Genomic DNA, 15,816 nt, shown 5'->3' with positions numbered 1-15,816 from the left:
TCAAGGATCGTGGCTACATTTCAGAGATGAGGAAGCTGGCTCAGGTGAACAGGCCAAGGGGCAGTGGCCGGATTGGAGCCTAGAAATATCCAGCGCCAGAGTGCATGCAGGCTTTGAGCAACTGTGTTACTGTCTGAGATTTAGCAGTCTGAGTAGGAGAGAAGTTTTGTGGTGACAGGAGTTTTCAGATCAGAGGGAAATAATTTTATATTCTCTTTTAATGGAGAGCATAGGTTCTGAACTTATTTGGCCAACTACCCCTTTTTCAGAAGAAAAGTGAAAATTAGCACTCCCCTTAGCAATTACAAACTTTCTCCTGTAGCTCACAAGCCAGGGTAAAGTATAGGTATCTGCCTTTGCAGCCCCGGGACCATCCCAGTGCCCCTCCGCGGGGTAGTATTGCCCAGTTTGGGGAGCACTGATTTAAAGGGAGTTGCTTGTTAATGACGTTGCCAAATGTAGGTATATCCGTTTGTATGAGGTGAGAGTGCTTCCAAGAGTGCTTTCATTTTTTCATGAACGTTTGACTCCCCTTTTATAAGGGCCGCTACACCAGTGTTAACCATCATGGTTAATGCTACGGCCCCTTGGGGGGTGTTGAACCAATCCGGGGAGGTGCAAAAGCTGGTAGACACCTACACTGTATCCTGGATTATGGGCTGTAGTACAGCATTCTTTCATTGCCAGGGGAAACTTGAGTCATTGTTTTCTGAAAAGAGGGTAGTAGGCCCAATGCTCTTGGAAACCCATGCCCGGATTGAACTTGGCTCTACAGGTGGCTATTGGGCTTCTGCTTTGTGGCGGCCAAATACTTTCTTTGATATATGCAAAAAGAAAAAAACCCGCCCCGAAACAAACCCCAAACCAAATCAAACCTAACTTGCTGCCACGGAGTTGATGCTGACTCAGAGCGACCCTGCAGAACAGGATAGAACCCCTCTGTGAGTTTCTGAGCCTAACTGTAGACAGCCCTCCTTTTCTCTCTCTTTGGAGCTACTGCTGGCTTCAAACTGCTGACCTTAAGCAGTCGGAGAGACAAACAAACCCCCAAGTCCCTGTTCTTGGGGCCTTTGCAATCTAATGGAGCCCTATAGATAATGAAGTAGGAGTATAATACTTGATGGTATCTAATCTGAAGTGCAGTGCAGGAATGTGATTATGGTGGGAGTTAGGGAATTAGAGTCACAGTGGGACTCCTTGAGAAAGTCCTTGAAAGACCAGAGTCAGAACAACTAGGGTAAGGGCCGAGGCACTGCCTGGAGGGGCTGAAGGGTGGCAGAATGACATGACTTGGTCTCAGGTCTTTGAGAGCTTGGTGTTATTGGTGAGATAGGGATGGTAATACATGAGATAATGATCTAGTGCTGAAATGCAGGAATTGAAAGATAAGGAGCTGTGTGTATTGGAGCCGCACAATGCAGGCAATTCAGTGCTTTAACCTGCCATTGTTAGGTCACTTGCTAGAGTGTGGTTGTACAGAGGGTGGGGTTGAGTGTCAAGGCTGATGTTGGGCTGTGTTCAACCCTCTGTGTTTAGGAGCTTGGAGTGTATCTGACTAAAAGTTAGGGAGCCATTGTAGTGGATTAATTAGCACAGTGGCTTTGATTGCTCGGTCCATACCATGTTTGAGGTGAATGATTACTGGTGGGGAAGGTTGCTTTCACATTATGGGCAGGGTAATTGAATGGAGGAGAATGTAAAACCCCAGAGGTCTGCCCCTTTAAGCAGGAGGGCTGCTCAGCTGGGCTGAGGGATGGGGAAGAAAGGACTCTATCAGATTCATGGGTAGGTCTTCAGGAGTCCTGGTGGTGTAGTGGTTCTGTGTTGGGCTATGATCCAAAAAGTCAGCAGTTCAAAACCCCCAACCTCTTTGAGGGAGAGAGACTGGGGGACTTTGTAGTCACATAAACAGTTGCAGGCCCTTATTCACAGGGAGTCAACTCCATGGTTGTCAGTTTGATTTTCGGGGAACTGAATCTCTGTTTGAGATGACTGGAGCAGGGCTGGTCAAGGTGGCCTTGCGGTTTGTTCAAGAGTCAGGGAGACTGTCTGACAAGTTACAACAGAAGCCAGTAGTTGGCAGTGATGCCCCCCATCCCCCAGGTTGATAATGGTTGCATGGCCGTCTTTGATTCTGGGCATCTGCAGGTGAGGCAATATGTATATATATCCTGGCGGCATTTGGAAATAGAATTGGAATGATGGTAAGTCATTCACCTTCCAAGTATTGTAGAGCTCCTACTGTGGGCTGGCCATTGGGCTTGGTGCTGTGCTGAACAAAACTATACATAGAAATAGAAGTATATATACTGTATCAAGGATATCAATAACTATTTCCACCTGTCAAGTATAGGAGCCCTGGTGTAGTGGTTACTCATTGGGCTGCTCATCAAAAGATCCGCAGTTCGAAACCACTGGTCGCGCCTTAGGAGAAAGATGGGGCCCTCTTTACTCTCGGAAACCCACAGGGGCTGTCCTGTCCTGTAAGGCCACTATGAGTTGGTATCGATTGGCTGTAATGAGTTTGGAATTTTGTTTGATACCACGTATGTGCAAATGTGATCGAATGAGAAGAGAGCTTAAGGGTTTGGGCCTTAAGGTTTTAACTTCGGTTATTGACTTTCCAAGAGAATTGGTGTGGAGGCTGGACCCAGGAGGCCTGTGGCAGCTACAGGTGGGAGGAAGTACAGGCAGGCAATAATATGAAGTTGAGGAGGAGCCGAAGAAACGGCTTCTGAAGCGAACGGCGGTGAGCTTCAGGAAGACTCATGCCGTCCAACTTGAGCACACGTCTGTCAGGCACATCACAGCCGTGGTCCTTCATCACCTTGCTCTTAGGCTTCTGTTCCAAGCACTTCTTCTTTCTACCTCACGTTGTATTGCATAAGCTCAGATTTCAGCATGGTGAGTCTGGGAGAAGAATTTGGAAGAGTTTTTGAGTGATATTTAAGCCATTTATAAAATTGTCTGTCCTTTTATGTTGATGTCAACATAGCAGGTATTCAATTCGCGGATTCTGATGCCCAATAGAGCACCACTTTTGTGTTTGAAAATTTCATGATTACACGGCAGGCTCTTGAAGAGGAGTGATGTTAAACTAATTTTGAGGTTTTGTAAGATCTTGTTGTTAAGCACCTGGGATTACTTACAGTGACTCCCAAAGGGGTTGCTTGGTGATTTTTTTTTTTTTAACTAGTGTCATTTTTTTACTCAGTCGTTTTTTACTGAATGCCTGCTCTGGACCAGGCACTGGTATATATATGTTCCTGACAAGCCCTTCACCCCTGGGTGCGATGTGAAGAACTATTTCTTTTGGAGATCTTTTGTTCCTTTGAGACAACTGTTAAAGCTTGTTCTTTTTCAACAGAGTGATTCTGAAGAGGATGTGGGGGAGCATTCTCAAGAGCAGAGGTAAGGAAAAAAATGGGCACGGAAGCCTGCATATTAAACTTTCCTGTCTTGATATCTATCTGTATGTTTGTTTTTTAAAATTTACTATTATTATCTACATTATACCCTTCTTTATGGCTTTGTGGTCAGTACTCTAATGATGAACATTTCTTGATTTGACTGCATGGTTATATAGGAAACTGTTAGAAACAACCCCTTCCCCGATGCCTTTCCTTATATTCATGAACATCCACTGTGCGTCTGACACCCTGCTGGGTTCAGGACGTGCAATAGTGAACAAGACTAGTCGTGTGTAGTGGGGTGCGTGTGGGGGTGAGGGGATGTCATTACTGTAACCAAAGGCATTGTGCTTATGATAAGAACTGTCCAGAATTAGATTCCTGTGGCAGAGGAAAAGGGAGCCCTGGTGGCTCCGTGGGTTAAGCATTGGTCATTGGCTTGAACCCATAGCCACTCTGTAGGAGAATCAGGTGACGATTTCCATAAAGGCTTACAGCCTCAGAAATCCCATGAAGCAGTTCTACTCGGCCCTATAGGATTGCTATGAGTCAGAATAGATTCGACTGCAGGAGGTTTTTGGTCAAAAATACTGATGTAGATAGGTGTGGTCAGATGAGGTCTCTCTTACCCACCCCACCGCCACTGAGCCAATTCTGACTAGTCTTGACCCCATGTATGGCTTTGTGAATCTTTCCAGGAACAGACATCTTTCTCCCTTAGCGTGGCCGGCAGGGTTTGAACCACTGACTGTGGAGTTCGCAGTTCACTGCATACCCAGCAGGACCATAGGGGCTCCTTGAGGATTTTCTTAAGTTATGGTAACATTCCTGCTGAATTCTAGAAGATGATATGTAGGAGCAACTAGATAGCAAGCAGGGAAAGAGTATGCTGGGCATCGGGAATAGCAGGTGCAAAGGCCCTGTGGCAGGAATTGCTGGCAGCAGTCCAGAAACTTGAGGTAGACCAGTGTGGTGTGTAGGGTATTGAGATAGGGTGGGCAAAGGGCCATGGAGGCCATGGTAAGGAGGAAGCTTTTCTTTATCAGTATGGTGAGTTGCTAGAGGGTTTTATGCAGGGGACAAAGTCAATTGTATTTTTAAGAGAATGCCTTGACCATAGGGCAGTTTTGGGTTAGTTGCTGTCAGACTAGGAGATGTGATCTCTTGTTAGGCACCTAGAGACTCTTAGTGGTAGATAACTGTTAAGGAATTGGCATCCTACCCCCGAGGTTCCAGGCTGTGTTTGCGTTCGCAAGTGAACAGTCTCAACTTCTCCTTTCACAACCTCACTTCTCCACCTTTCACCTACCTCCGTCGGCATTTTGGACAAAGGAACAGTTTGAAATATTGGGGTTAGTAGAAAGTGACCTAACGCTGGTGGGCTAGCACAGCGGTTCTCAGCCTGTGGGTTGTGACCCCTTTGGGGTTGAATGACCCTTTCACAGGGTCGCCCGATTCATCACAGTAGCAAAATGACAGTGATGAAGTAGCTTTGAGAATAATGTTAGGGTTGGCGGGGGCACCCCACATGAGGACCTGTTGTGCGTTAGGAAGGTGGAGAACCACTGGCTAACCGATTTTCAGATCTCTCATTCCATTGGATTGAAGGAGGACTTAATTGATTTGGCAGCTGATAGACCATGAAAAAATAAAACTCCTTGCATTCACACCTGTTTCTGTGAACAAGCTTTCTCGTTGCTTCCATTAGAAAATAAAGCTGAAAAAGGGAAATGAACCCAATAAGTAACGATTATTCACCGATGCAGGAACCGATTGGTGAAGGGGCTGGGGGGAGACAGCTCTGTCCATCTCATTACAGCATGCATTTTTCAGTAAAATATTACTCATGTTTAATTACCTATCAACATGTGTTAAATTTGTTGACCTAATCATTGTATAGTAATACAAATTGTAACAATAACTCAATTCTGTAGAACAATAACATAGACCCTGTGTCATATGAGCAACCATATAGCAAGCATACACCAAAGAACTCTGAAATTTTAAGTCATATCGGTAGCTTCAACGGTCTTTGAACATAAAGATCCCTTGGGAACAGGAAATTGAAATAAGAATTCAAGAAGAAAAAAGGATCAGTGTAAAATATCCAGCTATGCGTATTCGTGTGTGTGTTTTAAATGGGTGATGGTCAATTCATTGAATGTATTTTTTTTTTTCATTGAATGTATTTTAGGAAGTGATTTTGGGTTTGGTTAAAAGAAGTCAGTAAGTACATGCTCTGTGCCAGAAATTGCATTATTTCTAACGATTTAGGGTCACAGTATACAATTTTAAGTGTGGAACAACTTATGTGAAACAGGTTTCAAAGTTTGTTGAAATTCTTTTTGGGTAAATGGGACCCAAAACAAAGCAAGGCAGCAGGCTGATGGTGATGCTGGCTCTTGTGGTGGCGTGACCCCGGGAGGGCATGGGAAATGTTGAGGTGTGTTTTGGGGGTGGAGCAGAGGGAGGGAACCAGGGAGGACCGCTAGAGCTAGGCTGCTGTCTCTGGGGAGATGATGATGTCCTTGATAGCTCAGGATTTAGTGGGAGGGAAAGAAGATTCTGTTCCTTCCCTCGGAAGTCTCAGACTTGCTTTCGCACGTCCCAGTAGAAATGGCCCGTAGGCAGTGGAGGGTGTGAGTGATACGGGAAGACCAGGGCTGGAGATCCAGGGCCGGGTGCTTAGCCTCTAGGTCGCCTTATTGCCGGGGCATCATTTTTTGCCTCCCGTTGTGTAGATGCATTTCTCACATTAAGTAGGGCTGGCGTCTTTTTTCTCCCCTCTCCCTCAGCCCTCCTCCAAGTTTCTGCCCATGTAGAGGTATTAGAAGATCTTTTCATGAGCCCTGATGCTGCAGCGGTGAGATCACTAGCCAGAGACCGTGGTTAAACCCATCAGCCGCTCCACTGGAGGTGGATGAGGCTTCCTGCTTCCCTGAAGCCCACAGCCTTGGAAGCCCGGCGGCTTCCACTCTTGTCCTGTAGGGATGCTTTGAGTTGGAATTGACTCCACGAAACGGATTGGGTTGGGTTGGGACCGGACCAGATTTTATCCTTACTGATCCTTCTTACGCAGTTGCAGCTCATCAGCATGAAAGGTGGGGCAATGGGGATGGCCTCAATGGTTGGGGACAGTGGCTTTCAAACTTTTTGATGACAGTTCAGTTTTCTATGACAGCTGCGGATTTGTGCACACGCACACGTCTGGATGTTCGAACATGCACCTTGGGTATTTGTATACTTGCTCATTAAAAAAGTGAAATTTCCCCAAGCAGCGCTGTTCTTACTACTTGAGCTGGACTTGGATTTTCTATTCCATCCTGTTTCCTTAAAAAAAAATGTGAGTTGACGCCAACTGGATGGATTTTAGAATTCCTTAATGGATTCTGGTTCACAGTTTGATCAGCCCCAGTGTGGCGCCTTATTCTCCTGATACCGAACGGTCCTGGGTTTCACTGTGCTTTTACTCCCTCACTGCTCTGCTCTTTCCAACCTGACTTCCAAGTCTCTCTCATTCTCTTGCACTGTTTTGGCTGAGAGCGGTTTTCTTTTACTATACCAAAGTTGCTTCAAAACGTTTATGGAAAAATTCTAGGATCTGTAATTCCACAGACTTTCTGAAGCCCCCTTGTATAAAAATGAGAACATGACATGGGTGGGGTGATGGTCTTAGAAAACCCTCATTCCTGTTTTCTGAAAATTGGGATTCTGGAATTCTCTCGGAGGCTTACCTGTGTAACTGCAATGTTCTGTGATTGGTGACCTGTTGTTGTTCAGTGCTGTGGAGTCGATGCCAACACCGAGCGAGCCTGTGCGCAACAGGACGAAATACTACCTGGTCCTGCACCGGCCCCACGATTGTTCCTATGCTTGAGCCCACTGCTGAAACCATGGGTGCCAGTCCTTCGTACTGAGGCCTTTCCTCGTTTGCTGCCGCTCTACTTTACCTAGCATGATGTCCTTTTCTTGGAACCGATCTCTCCTGACAGCACGCCCTACGTATATTAGATGAAATCTGCCCATCCTTGCCGTTAAGGAGCATTTTGGCTGTACTTCTTCCCAGACAGCTTTGTTTGTTCTTTTGGTAGTCTCTGGTACTTTGGATGTGCTTCACCAGCACCACATTCAAATGCATCGATTCTTCCTTATACCAGCGTTCAACTTTCACATGCATAGGAGGCAATTGAAAAGACATGGCTTTGGTCAGGTGCACCTTAGTCCTCAAAGTAAGGACTGTGCTTTTCGACACCTTACTCACTTAAATACTACTCTTACATATCTTCTGCACAGTTGAGGATTTATCTTTTAAGTTAAATTTCTCAATTCTCCTAAAGCTCAAGAGCTCGTATAAACCTCTCTAACTACGAGAAAAACTCAAGACAAACCCAGAATGAGGGTTTCCACTGCTATGGGTGCATGGATATTCCTTTTATGCTTTGGGTTATATAATGTAGGTTGTAGGACGTTGTTATCTTAATGTCCTCAATTCTTGTTTTCAAAGTTATTCATCTTTACCTACAGTTCCCAAACCCCTTTCTGATTTGAACTCTAAATACTACCTCACAATGCCAGCTCTTAATGAGTGGTGAGGCTGACTGGAAGTCGATAGAGCAGGCACTTAAATGTTGGAGATTAGCTCATTTTCCCTGGAAGAACTCATGGAGGAATCACTACCAATGCTCCAATCGAGACGTGAACTTGACCATAAACAGAATCTCAACATGCTCCTGTTCTAGGAATAAGGTAGGCGGCACCGACTTCCAGCCCTGGGGGGAAATTTAGATGGGGAGGAACACGCTTGTTCACTCCAATACCTGTCCAGTGCAGGGCCAGAACCTGCAGGGCAGGGTTCTAGAGCAGCTTGCCTTTTGCTCTCCAAACACAACTCAAGAAAGATTTTCAGATAATTGGCCCCAGTGACATTTTTTGTGTCTTTTATCTTGACGTCATCTTCTGCAGATGCTGTGTAATTGTATCTGGTTGACGGCCAGAAAAGCAATATTTGAAAAGCTTCTTCCCCCTTTTCATCTCCCTCCCCATTTTCCCTCCTGGGTGCTCTCAAGCATCAGCACCATTCTGTCCCTTTGCTGAGAGAGAAAGACAGCTGCTGGGGTTTCAGTGATGAGCACAAAGGAGAGCTGACTGAAGCCCTTACTAGAATTGGAGACACTCTGGGAAGCTGTACACACAGTTCTGATAAACAGCCCCTCCCCGTATTGGCTAGATTATGGAAAGTTTAGCGTTGGCAGAGTATGAATAGTATATTATTTCAGCTTTTGAGAATGGTTATAAAAGTCATAAATAAGGACTAACTACTGACAGTGTCTGGAAGGTTGTTTTAAAAATATTTAATTTTTAAGAACACATATTCTCTCAACTGATTCATAATAGCAATAAAATGTGTTCTCCCCAAACAGCTTGAAGTCGGCCATAAGCCTATCCTAAGAGTCAGAACTGGAAGCAAATCTCGTTGACCTTTCAGAAACATACTGAAAGATATAATTGTAGACAGTAAATGACTTACTCTTTAGGAAAACCTCCTGTTGGCAGTGAAGGGGGTCTCAGGGCCCCCACAGGGGTACAGCAGCTTTCCACTTTTCATTGTTCTCCAGAAATTGAAGGCGATGTTTGGAAGCAAACCTCAGGTTCCTTCTCTGTTGATGTGGCTCCGTCTTGGCCCCCTCCTCCCGCTCCCACTCTCTCGTCACCTGAGGGAGACCCGACAGGGCGGTTGGGTTTTTATACAGATGAGGACGTTGAATGTGGGCTGTGGGACTTTCCGACCAGGTGTCTCACCTGTGCCTCTGGAGTTCTTCCTTCTCTTTAATCTTCAGTTGCTGCAAACGTTAGCATGTATTGAACGGAGCACGTCGGTGCGGCGTCCACATCCCCATCCCCACTCCCTTCCTGCCCTCCCCACCCATTCTTCCTCCCGCATCCTCCCTCATGGTGAATGACAGTGGTGCGTATTCACCTAACACGGAAATTGGGGTGCTGCTCCTGACGCTGCAGATTCTCACTCCCCCAGTGGGTCACCAGGTATGTATGGGTCTTCTTCCGATGGTCTCCTGCCTCCCCCCAGAGCGATGCCCCTGAAACCTACAGCATTTCCTATGTCTTCTCTTCAAAGCCGCTTTTTTGGTGTGGAACCATTTAGCTCCAGGAGAAAGGCAGACTGCCGAGCATGGCCGGGTTGTCTGGTACTGACCCAGGCCCTGCACCACACTCTTTCTCACCTCCCTGTGTTTGGAAACTTGTCTCCTTCGCTCTGCACCTGGCACCTGACTAACCCCGTAGTTCCAATGTACTCGGCATTCTGGGCTCACCTAGCACCGCGGCAGGCACGTAGTCTGCACAACTGAAATCCCCTTTCTCAGCAGACCAGGTTTTGGCTTTCCCTCCGCGTTTATTCCCCAGCATCCACATCAGGTACCTCAACTGGAGGGGACATTCCCAGGTGCATGTTGCAGACTTTAAATTAAGCGAAGTTCTTAGTAAGTTGTAAAATGGTTTTCGAACCATAAAATTCCTTTTTAGGCTGTGACATGCCTTGTAAAGCTTTCTGACACTACGTGGGGTCATTTGGTCCTCAACTGATATCAAGCAGAACAGCGGTAGCTGTACAATAGGATCAGACGGTTAGTTTTGGTCTCCATGGAAATTTTCACTTCACCTAGCATCTGGAGTGATTAAAATTTGTATGTTTATTTTGAAAACGGTTTTTGAACCTTGGATAATAATTCAAGGTGTATTTAATCTAGACCATACATCGGCACAGTCCATTCCTTGAAAAAAAAAAATAGAATTGAGGTCTTGTGGGCCTAGGGGTAAGGAGTGTTGTTTAGCATATGCACATATTGTGAATCCAGCCCAGCAACCTCTGGGTTTGGATCACCCTACACATTATTTTAGACTAAAAGTTTTTTTTAACAGAAGTTGTTTAACCTTACAAGTCTAACTCTGCCCTAGCTTCATTTCCTGTGCCGCTCAGCGGCGTGACTGATAATCTGTCGTCCACAAGTCACAATGCAAAGAAAACCAAATTCACTGCCACGCAGTCAATGCCGACTCATCTCGACCCAACTGGACAAGGCAGAACTGCCCCTGCGGGGCTTCTGTAGTGCTTTGTGGGGAATAGAAAGTCTCATATTTCTCCTGTGAAGCGGCTGGTGGATTCGAACGGCTGTCATCATGGTTAGCAGTCCAATGTGTAACCCGTCTACCACCAGGGCTCCCACCACGACACAATACTTATATTGTATAATAACTGGAATCCCTTCAGTGTGGTGTGCTTCTGGAAGAATGACCCAGGTAGACCCATCGGCCCAAGACTTGCCCCTGGAAATTACAACATGCTTAAAAGATCCACGGAAGACTGTGAGAAACTTATTCAAGCAAGCAGAAGAAACCACTATAAGCAGAAGAGGGACTTGGAGGGTGGGTGCCACTGGGACCCCACTTAACATCTTCAGAGAGCCCTGGGTGGCCCTGGTGAGCCACTGTTCGGTTGTTTTCGGCTACTGTTGTTCACTGGGCAGCCTGCTTTAGATTGTGCTGTACTCCCCTGGCTTGGAGGGGGGATGAGGAACTAGGTACCTTTGTAGATGGATCCCACCCAGATGTGTTGTGACACTAAGATTTCCAGTGCCGAAAAGGGGGTGGAATTTAAGGATTTTCAAGGTTCGAAAGAGCAATATAATTTCCTCAAGGCAAGGTTCTTTGTCTGGGAACACCAGCATTAAGATAATGACATCTCCTGGGAGCTTGTTACTCTACTTTTTAATGAATTGTCATTAAATTATGAGTAAGTTGTTAAGTCTTCCACCTCTCAAATATGACTCCAGAGGAATAGTGACTTTGCTCCAATAAATGTAACGAAAGAATGTTTTCGCTTTGTAATTACCTCGGGAGTCTAGAGCTCACTCTCACCCACCCACTGCCATCCAGTCGATGCTGACTCCTAGTGACCCTATGGCTCAGGGTAGAACTGCCCATGGGGGTTTCTGAGATGGTCACTGTATCTGGGAGTAGAAAGCCCCGTAGAGTGCCTGGTGGTTTCCAACTGCCGACCTTGAGGACTGCAACTCACTGTGTAACCACTGTGTCACCAGGGCTCCTTTGGAAGCCTACAGCAGGGCTTCTTAAACCTTTTCCACTGGCTACCCCTTTTTGCCCGAGAAATTTGCCGCATGAACAAGCGCTTCCAGAAACACCTCAAATTAGTTATGCATTTGAGTTTGAATTATTTTATAGTCAATGAGCATTCAGAAACCTTTTACTGTTGTCCTGTTTATTTCAGTCCCCCCCCCCCAGTTCTGTTATTTTGCTCCGTGTGTGGTCATGACCCACAGTTTAAGATGCTTTGGTTAAGGCAGCATTTCAAAGAGACCTTGGTGCCAATGGGTGTGTTGTGGGGACCATCGCTATAGAATGGCTTTTATAACCAACTTGTAAAAGAGTGGAGAAAAAGTTTCGATGTGCTTGTTGGTGCCCTTCTCAGCATCGCTGCTCCAAGTGACGGGAATGCAGGGTGAGTCATTTGGCTGAAGTACGAAAATTCTGGGAAATCGAAATAAAATTCAAAATGCCTGAAAAATGTTAATCTTTTAAAAATTGCTGATTTCCCCCTCCCACCAAAACTTTGTGAGATTCGAGTTCCGGAAAGATGGCCATGTTCATGTCATGGCCTCTGTTCTCTAACAACGCAAAAGGGGTGGGGGAGAACAGGCATTTCCGTGTGAGAAATGGGGATTTATTGCCCTGCCTTCATTTTTTACCTTTTCTCCCATTTATTTTGCTTTTTTTTTTTTTTTAATTTTGCTTTTAGCAGTCTGTCTTAAGTATCTTATTCAGTAGATTGGATTAAAGCGAAACATCTCTTATGGGGGAGATGTTGGAAGGAGCCCTCTGCTGTGAGCGAGGTTGTGACTGAGAATAACCCCAGTCAAAAAAAGTCCAGGACGCGTTTGTGGTCCCCCCTGGTCCCCCCTACCTCACCCCCCCACACACTGTCCACTGTGAAATGTGCAAATGTGCATTCTGAATAATTCCTCACGGCAGCACCGTGCTCGTGCACCACTGGCCTCTAAGCTTGACTACCGTGTGGATGTGGTTCATTTTGCCGCCCTGAAATTATTTGTAACAGGTGAAAAACCGAAGCCAGATTCACTGCCGGGAGTCAGGGCTGCCCTGTAGGTGAAGTTCCGTTCAAATAACGATCCAAGCAAACAGTGTTCCAGTTGACAGTTTTGGCAGAGCTACTGTATGTGGTGTGAGTTTTTGGAGAAGGAATTCTGGGGTCACGGTTGGTCGTTTATCGCTTCAAGTCAAGCCATGTTAATCCAGCTAATCCGTCAAAGATGACATTTAAGTCATTGCCTTTTATTGGGCTTTAATGGTTTCTGAAGTGCCTTTACTTACATTGTCCGTGCACCAAGAGCATGTGTGGTGGTTGCTACAAATGAAGAAACAAGCTAATGAAAAGACAAAAATGCAATTAATAGAAAGATATAACCGCTTGTGTAAGACGTCAGAGCTGTGACGTGGCAGTGCAGGCACTGCCCTCTCTCTGGGTATGTTTGTCTGTCATGTATCTGAAGTGTGAAAAGTCCCTTTTTCAACCAGGTAGTCTGATCTCTCCAGAGAGAGCTCAGCTCTGGGATTGCTGTGCGGAAGTGCCTGCATTCTTTAACATATCCTAAAATGGTATGTTAAAAGGCCCTGAGCAACCCTCCAAAAAACTAAGTGTGGCTCTGATGAAGAAAAGGAACTTCTGTTCTTTGTATATCCAGATACTACTGTGTGCAAGAAGGGCCCTGGTGGCGTAGTGGTTACCTGTTGGGCTGCGATTCGCATGCTCAGCAGTTCGAAACCACCCGTACCTCCAAGGGAGAAAAACTGGGCCTTCTATTCTTATAAACAGTTATAGTCTCGGACACCCACAGCCGGGCACTGTGAGTCAGCATCGACTGGATGGCAGTGAGTGGTGTGGTTGTGCTAGATAGGCCCTAGGAGTCCTGGTGCTGGACTGGGTTATGTTTCACTGCTAACTGAAAGGTCAGCAGTTCAAAAGCACCAGCTGCTCTTGGGGAGAAAGTGCAGCTCTCTACTCCTGTAAAGAGTTACAGTTGTAGAAACCCACAGGAGTAGTTCTGCCCTGTCTTGTAGGGCCGTCAGAATTGACTCAGTGGCAGTGAGTTTGGTTTGGGGGACAGGCCCTGGGTTGTGAGAGGGGTTAACTGCTAACTGAAAGGATGGTGGTTCAAGTCCACCCTGAGGTGGAAGAAAAGCCTGGTGGTCTACTCCCAGAAAGTCAGCCATTGAAACCCCTGTGGCCCGGAGTTCTGCTCTGACACACGGGGTCACCATGAGTCAGAATTGACTGGAGGGCAACTGATAAGCTAGCTAGCTAGGTTCTGTAGTGTGGCACCATTTCCATGTGCCAATCATCCGTTGACATTTGGTCACAAAGCTTCTGAAAAATACAAATCAGGAATTTTCAGATTACCTTGTAGGACACGCGCTGCTGTAATAATGGGCCTTGAAGTTGCTTTTAGGACTCCGGCGTGTTATCTTGTCAGCTTCCTTTGCTTCGTGATTAAATATGTTCAGCTCAAATAACAGAAAGCCCTGCCTCAACCAGTTCAAACAGTAAAGGATGTGCGCTATGTCACCTGAGGCAGGGCGGGGCTGGGGTTGGCTTATTCAGCAGGTTGGTGCCCTTGCCAGGGAGCCTGGTTCTTCCTACCTGCTGTGCTGTGGCCCGTGGGCTGCTGCTCCCTCAGGGCTGCACAAGGGCCTTGGAGGCATGTTGAAAGGACCCACTTCCTTCCCCTTTAGCAAGGTTACCCTTGTTTTCACAGGTCACAAATGGGTCCGTTGCTCACCTGAGAGATGGGCTGTATGAAGTGTCGGAACTGACTCCCTGGCACCTAACCACATCACGCTCCCCCTTGAGAAGGAGCTCTCAAGGTGACAGATGGCTAAACCCGCGTCAGTTTGTACCCCTGCCCATGGGCTCCTGGGGACAAAGACCTGACTATGTTCCACACAGAAACCTTGTGGGGCGGTTCTGCCCTGTCACAGGAGATCGGTGGAGTTCACTGACTCACCCTGTGCCAATCCTCAGCTCAGCCCAGGGAGGGTGTCACTTGCCCACGGGGCTGACGTAACCACAAGGGCCCTGACTCCCGGCCATTGTGGGAGAAGGGAAATGGATGGTGGGCCTTTGACTCTGAGTTAGTCAGGGGAGCTGGCTGTGGGCTGAGAGGGCTAGGGCAGATGCCCTGCCCAGTCAGCATCTCCTGGGAACTTGTTAGACCTGCACGTTCTCAGGCCCCGCCCAGCCACGCTGAATCAGAACCTCTAAGGGCGAGGCCTGGCCGGCAGGTGTTTTAGCACACCTGCCAGGTGATGGTGAGGCACCTAAGAAATCCTATTTCAAAAGTAGGCTTCCCTTTTTAAAAATATACTGTATTATTTTTGGTTGTTGGAAGTGCACCCAAGGACACATGCACCCATCCAACAATTTCGCCATGTCCTGCTCGGTGGCATTGACCTGTGCGGCCCTCCTCACGCTCGTTTTCCCCATTGTCCCCCCACCATGACCCTGCCCCCAAGCTTAGTAACGTAATGTGCTTTCTTTTTATTGACGCCTGAGGAGGGAGAGGCAGAAATGTCTTCTTAGGTGAGACATGCGAGTGGGAAGTTGGAAGGCAGAGGGTGATTTTTAGTATGGGCTTACCAACGCTGGCCCAGGGTTTTAGCAAACTAGGATTTACACGTGTTTCCTTCCTATGGTATCAGGTTTCAGCTCACGGATCCAATTTCTGTCAGTTCTGTCATGGCTTATGGTAGAGGGTACGGTTCCAGGTTGAGCTTCCGTGTCTCAACTGTTGGGGTCCAACATACTCCTCTGGTAAACAGGTCACCGCCTCCCAGCCAGTTTCCACAAGAGAACTGAGGAATTTTCTCAGGGAATGGCTAATTCCTTCATTATAAGGGAAGTGAGTCTGGCGTGAAACCTTGGCTCTGTAACAAAAAGTCTCAGTTATTGGATGGGAGTGGCCATTGGCAGCACAGGATGGTGTGTGTACCTGATTTTATCCCCTGCCCCGCCCACTGTGGGGCATGGAGGGTGTGTGTGTGTGTGTGTGTGTGTGTGTGTGTATAGGTTATTGGAGCATGACGAAGTGGATAAAGTAAGTGAAAACTGAAAGATGTGTTTAACTAAAAATTCTGCCAGAAGTGGGTGGGCGGAAGCAGCTCAGGCACCTCCCACACTGAAGGGGACTTCCAGGGTGCGAATTCCCATCCCACTTGGCAGCAGGGCCCCCAGTGCACGGTGTGTGTGTGTGTGTGTGTGTGTGTGTGTGTGTGTGTGTGTGTGTGCGCGGGCGCGCGC

General features: G+C 46.9%; 1 protein-coding gene across 1 annotated transcript in view; it reads left to right on the top strand.

Annotated features, from left to right (window-relative positions):
• The first annotated feature begins 2,118 nt into the window (after positions 1 to 2,118).
• Positions 2,119 to 15,816, top strand: part of TMEM131L (transmembrane 131 like) — a 167,993-nt gene continuing 154,295 nt past the window's right edge. Inside the window, 2 exon segments of the mRNA XM_045295801.1 lie at positions 2,119 to 2,148; positions 3,368 to 3,411. Of these exon segments, the coding sequence (XP_045151736.1) occupies positions 2,119 to 2,148; positions 3,368 to 3,411 (74 nt within the window).

Source organism: Echinops telfairi, unplaced genomic scaffold (assembly GCF_000313985.2).
Source record: "Echinops telfairi isolate 266 unplaced genomic scaffold, ASM31398v2 ScPeMD7_5868;HRSCAF=6743_1, whole genome shotgun sequence".
Lineage (NCBI taxonomy): Eukaryota > Metazoa > Chordata > Mammalia > Afrosoricida > Tenrecidae > Echinops > Echinops telfairi.
The sequence above is the reverse complement of the archived record's forward strand: the minus strand, read 5'-3'. Positions and strand labels throughout refer to the sequence as shown.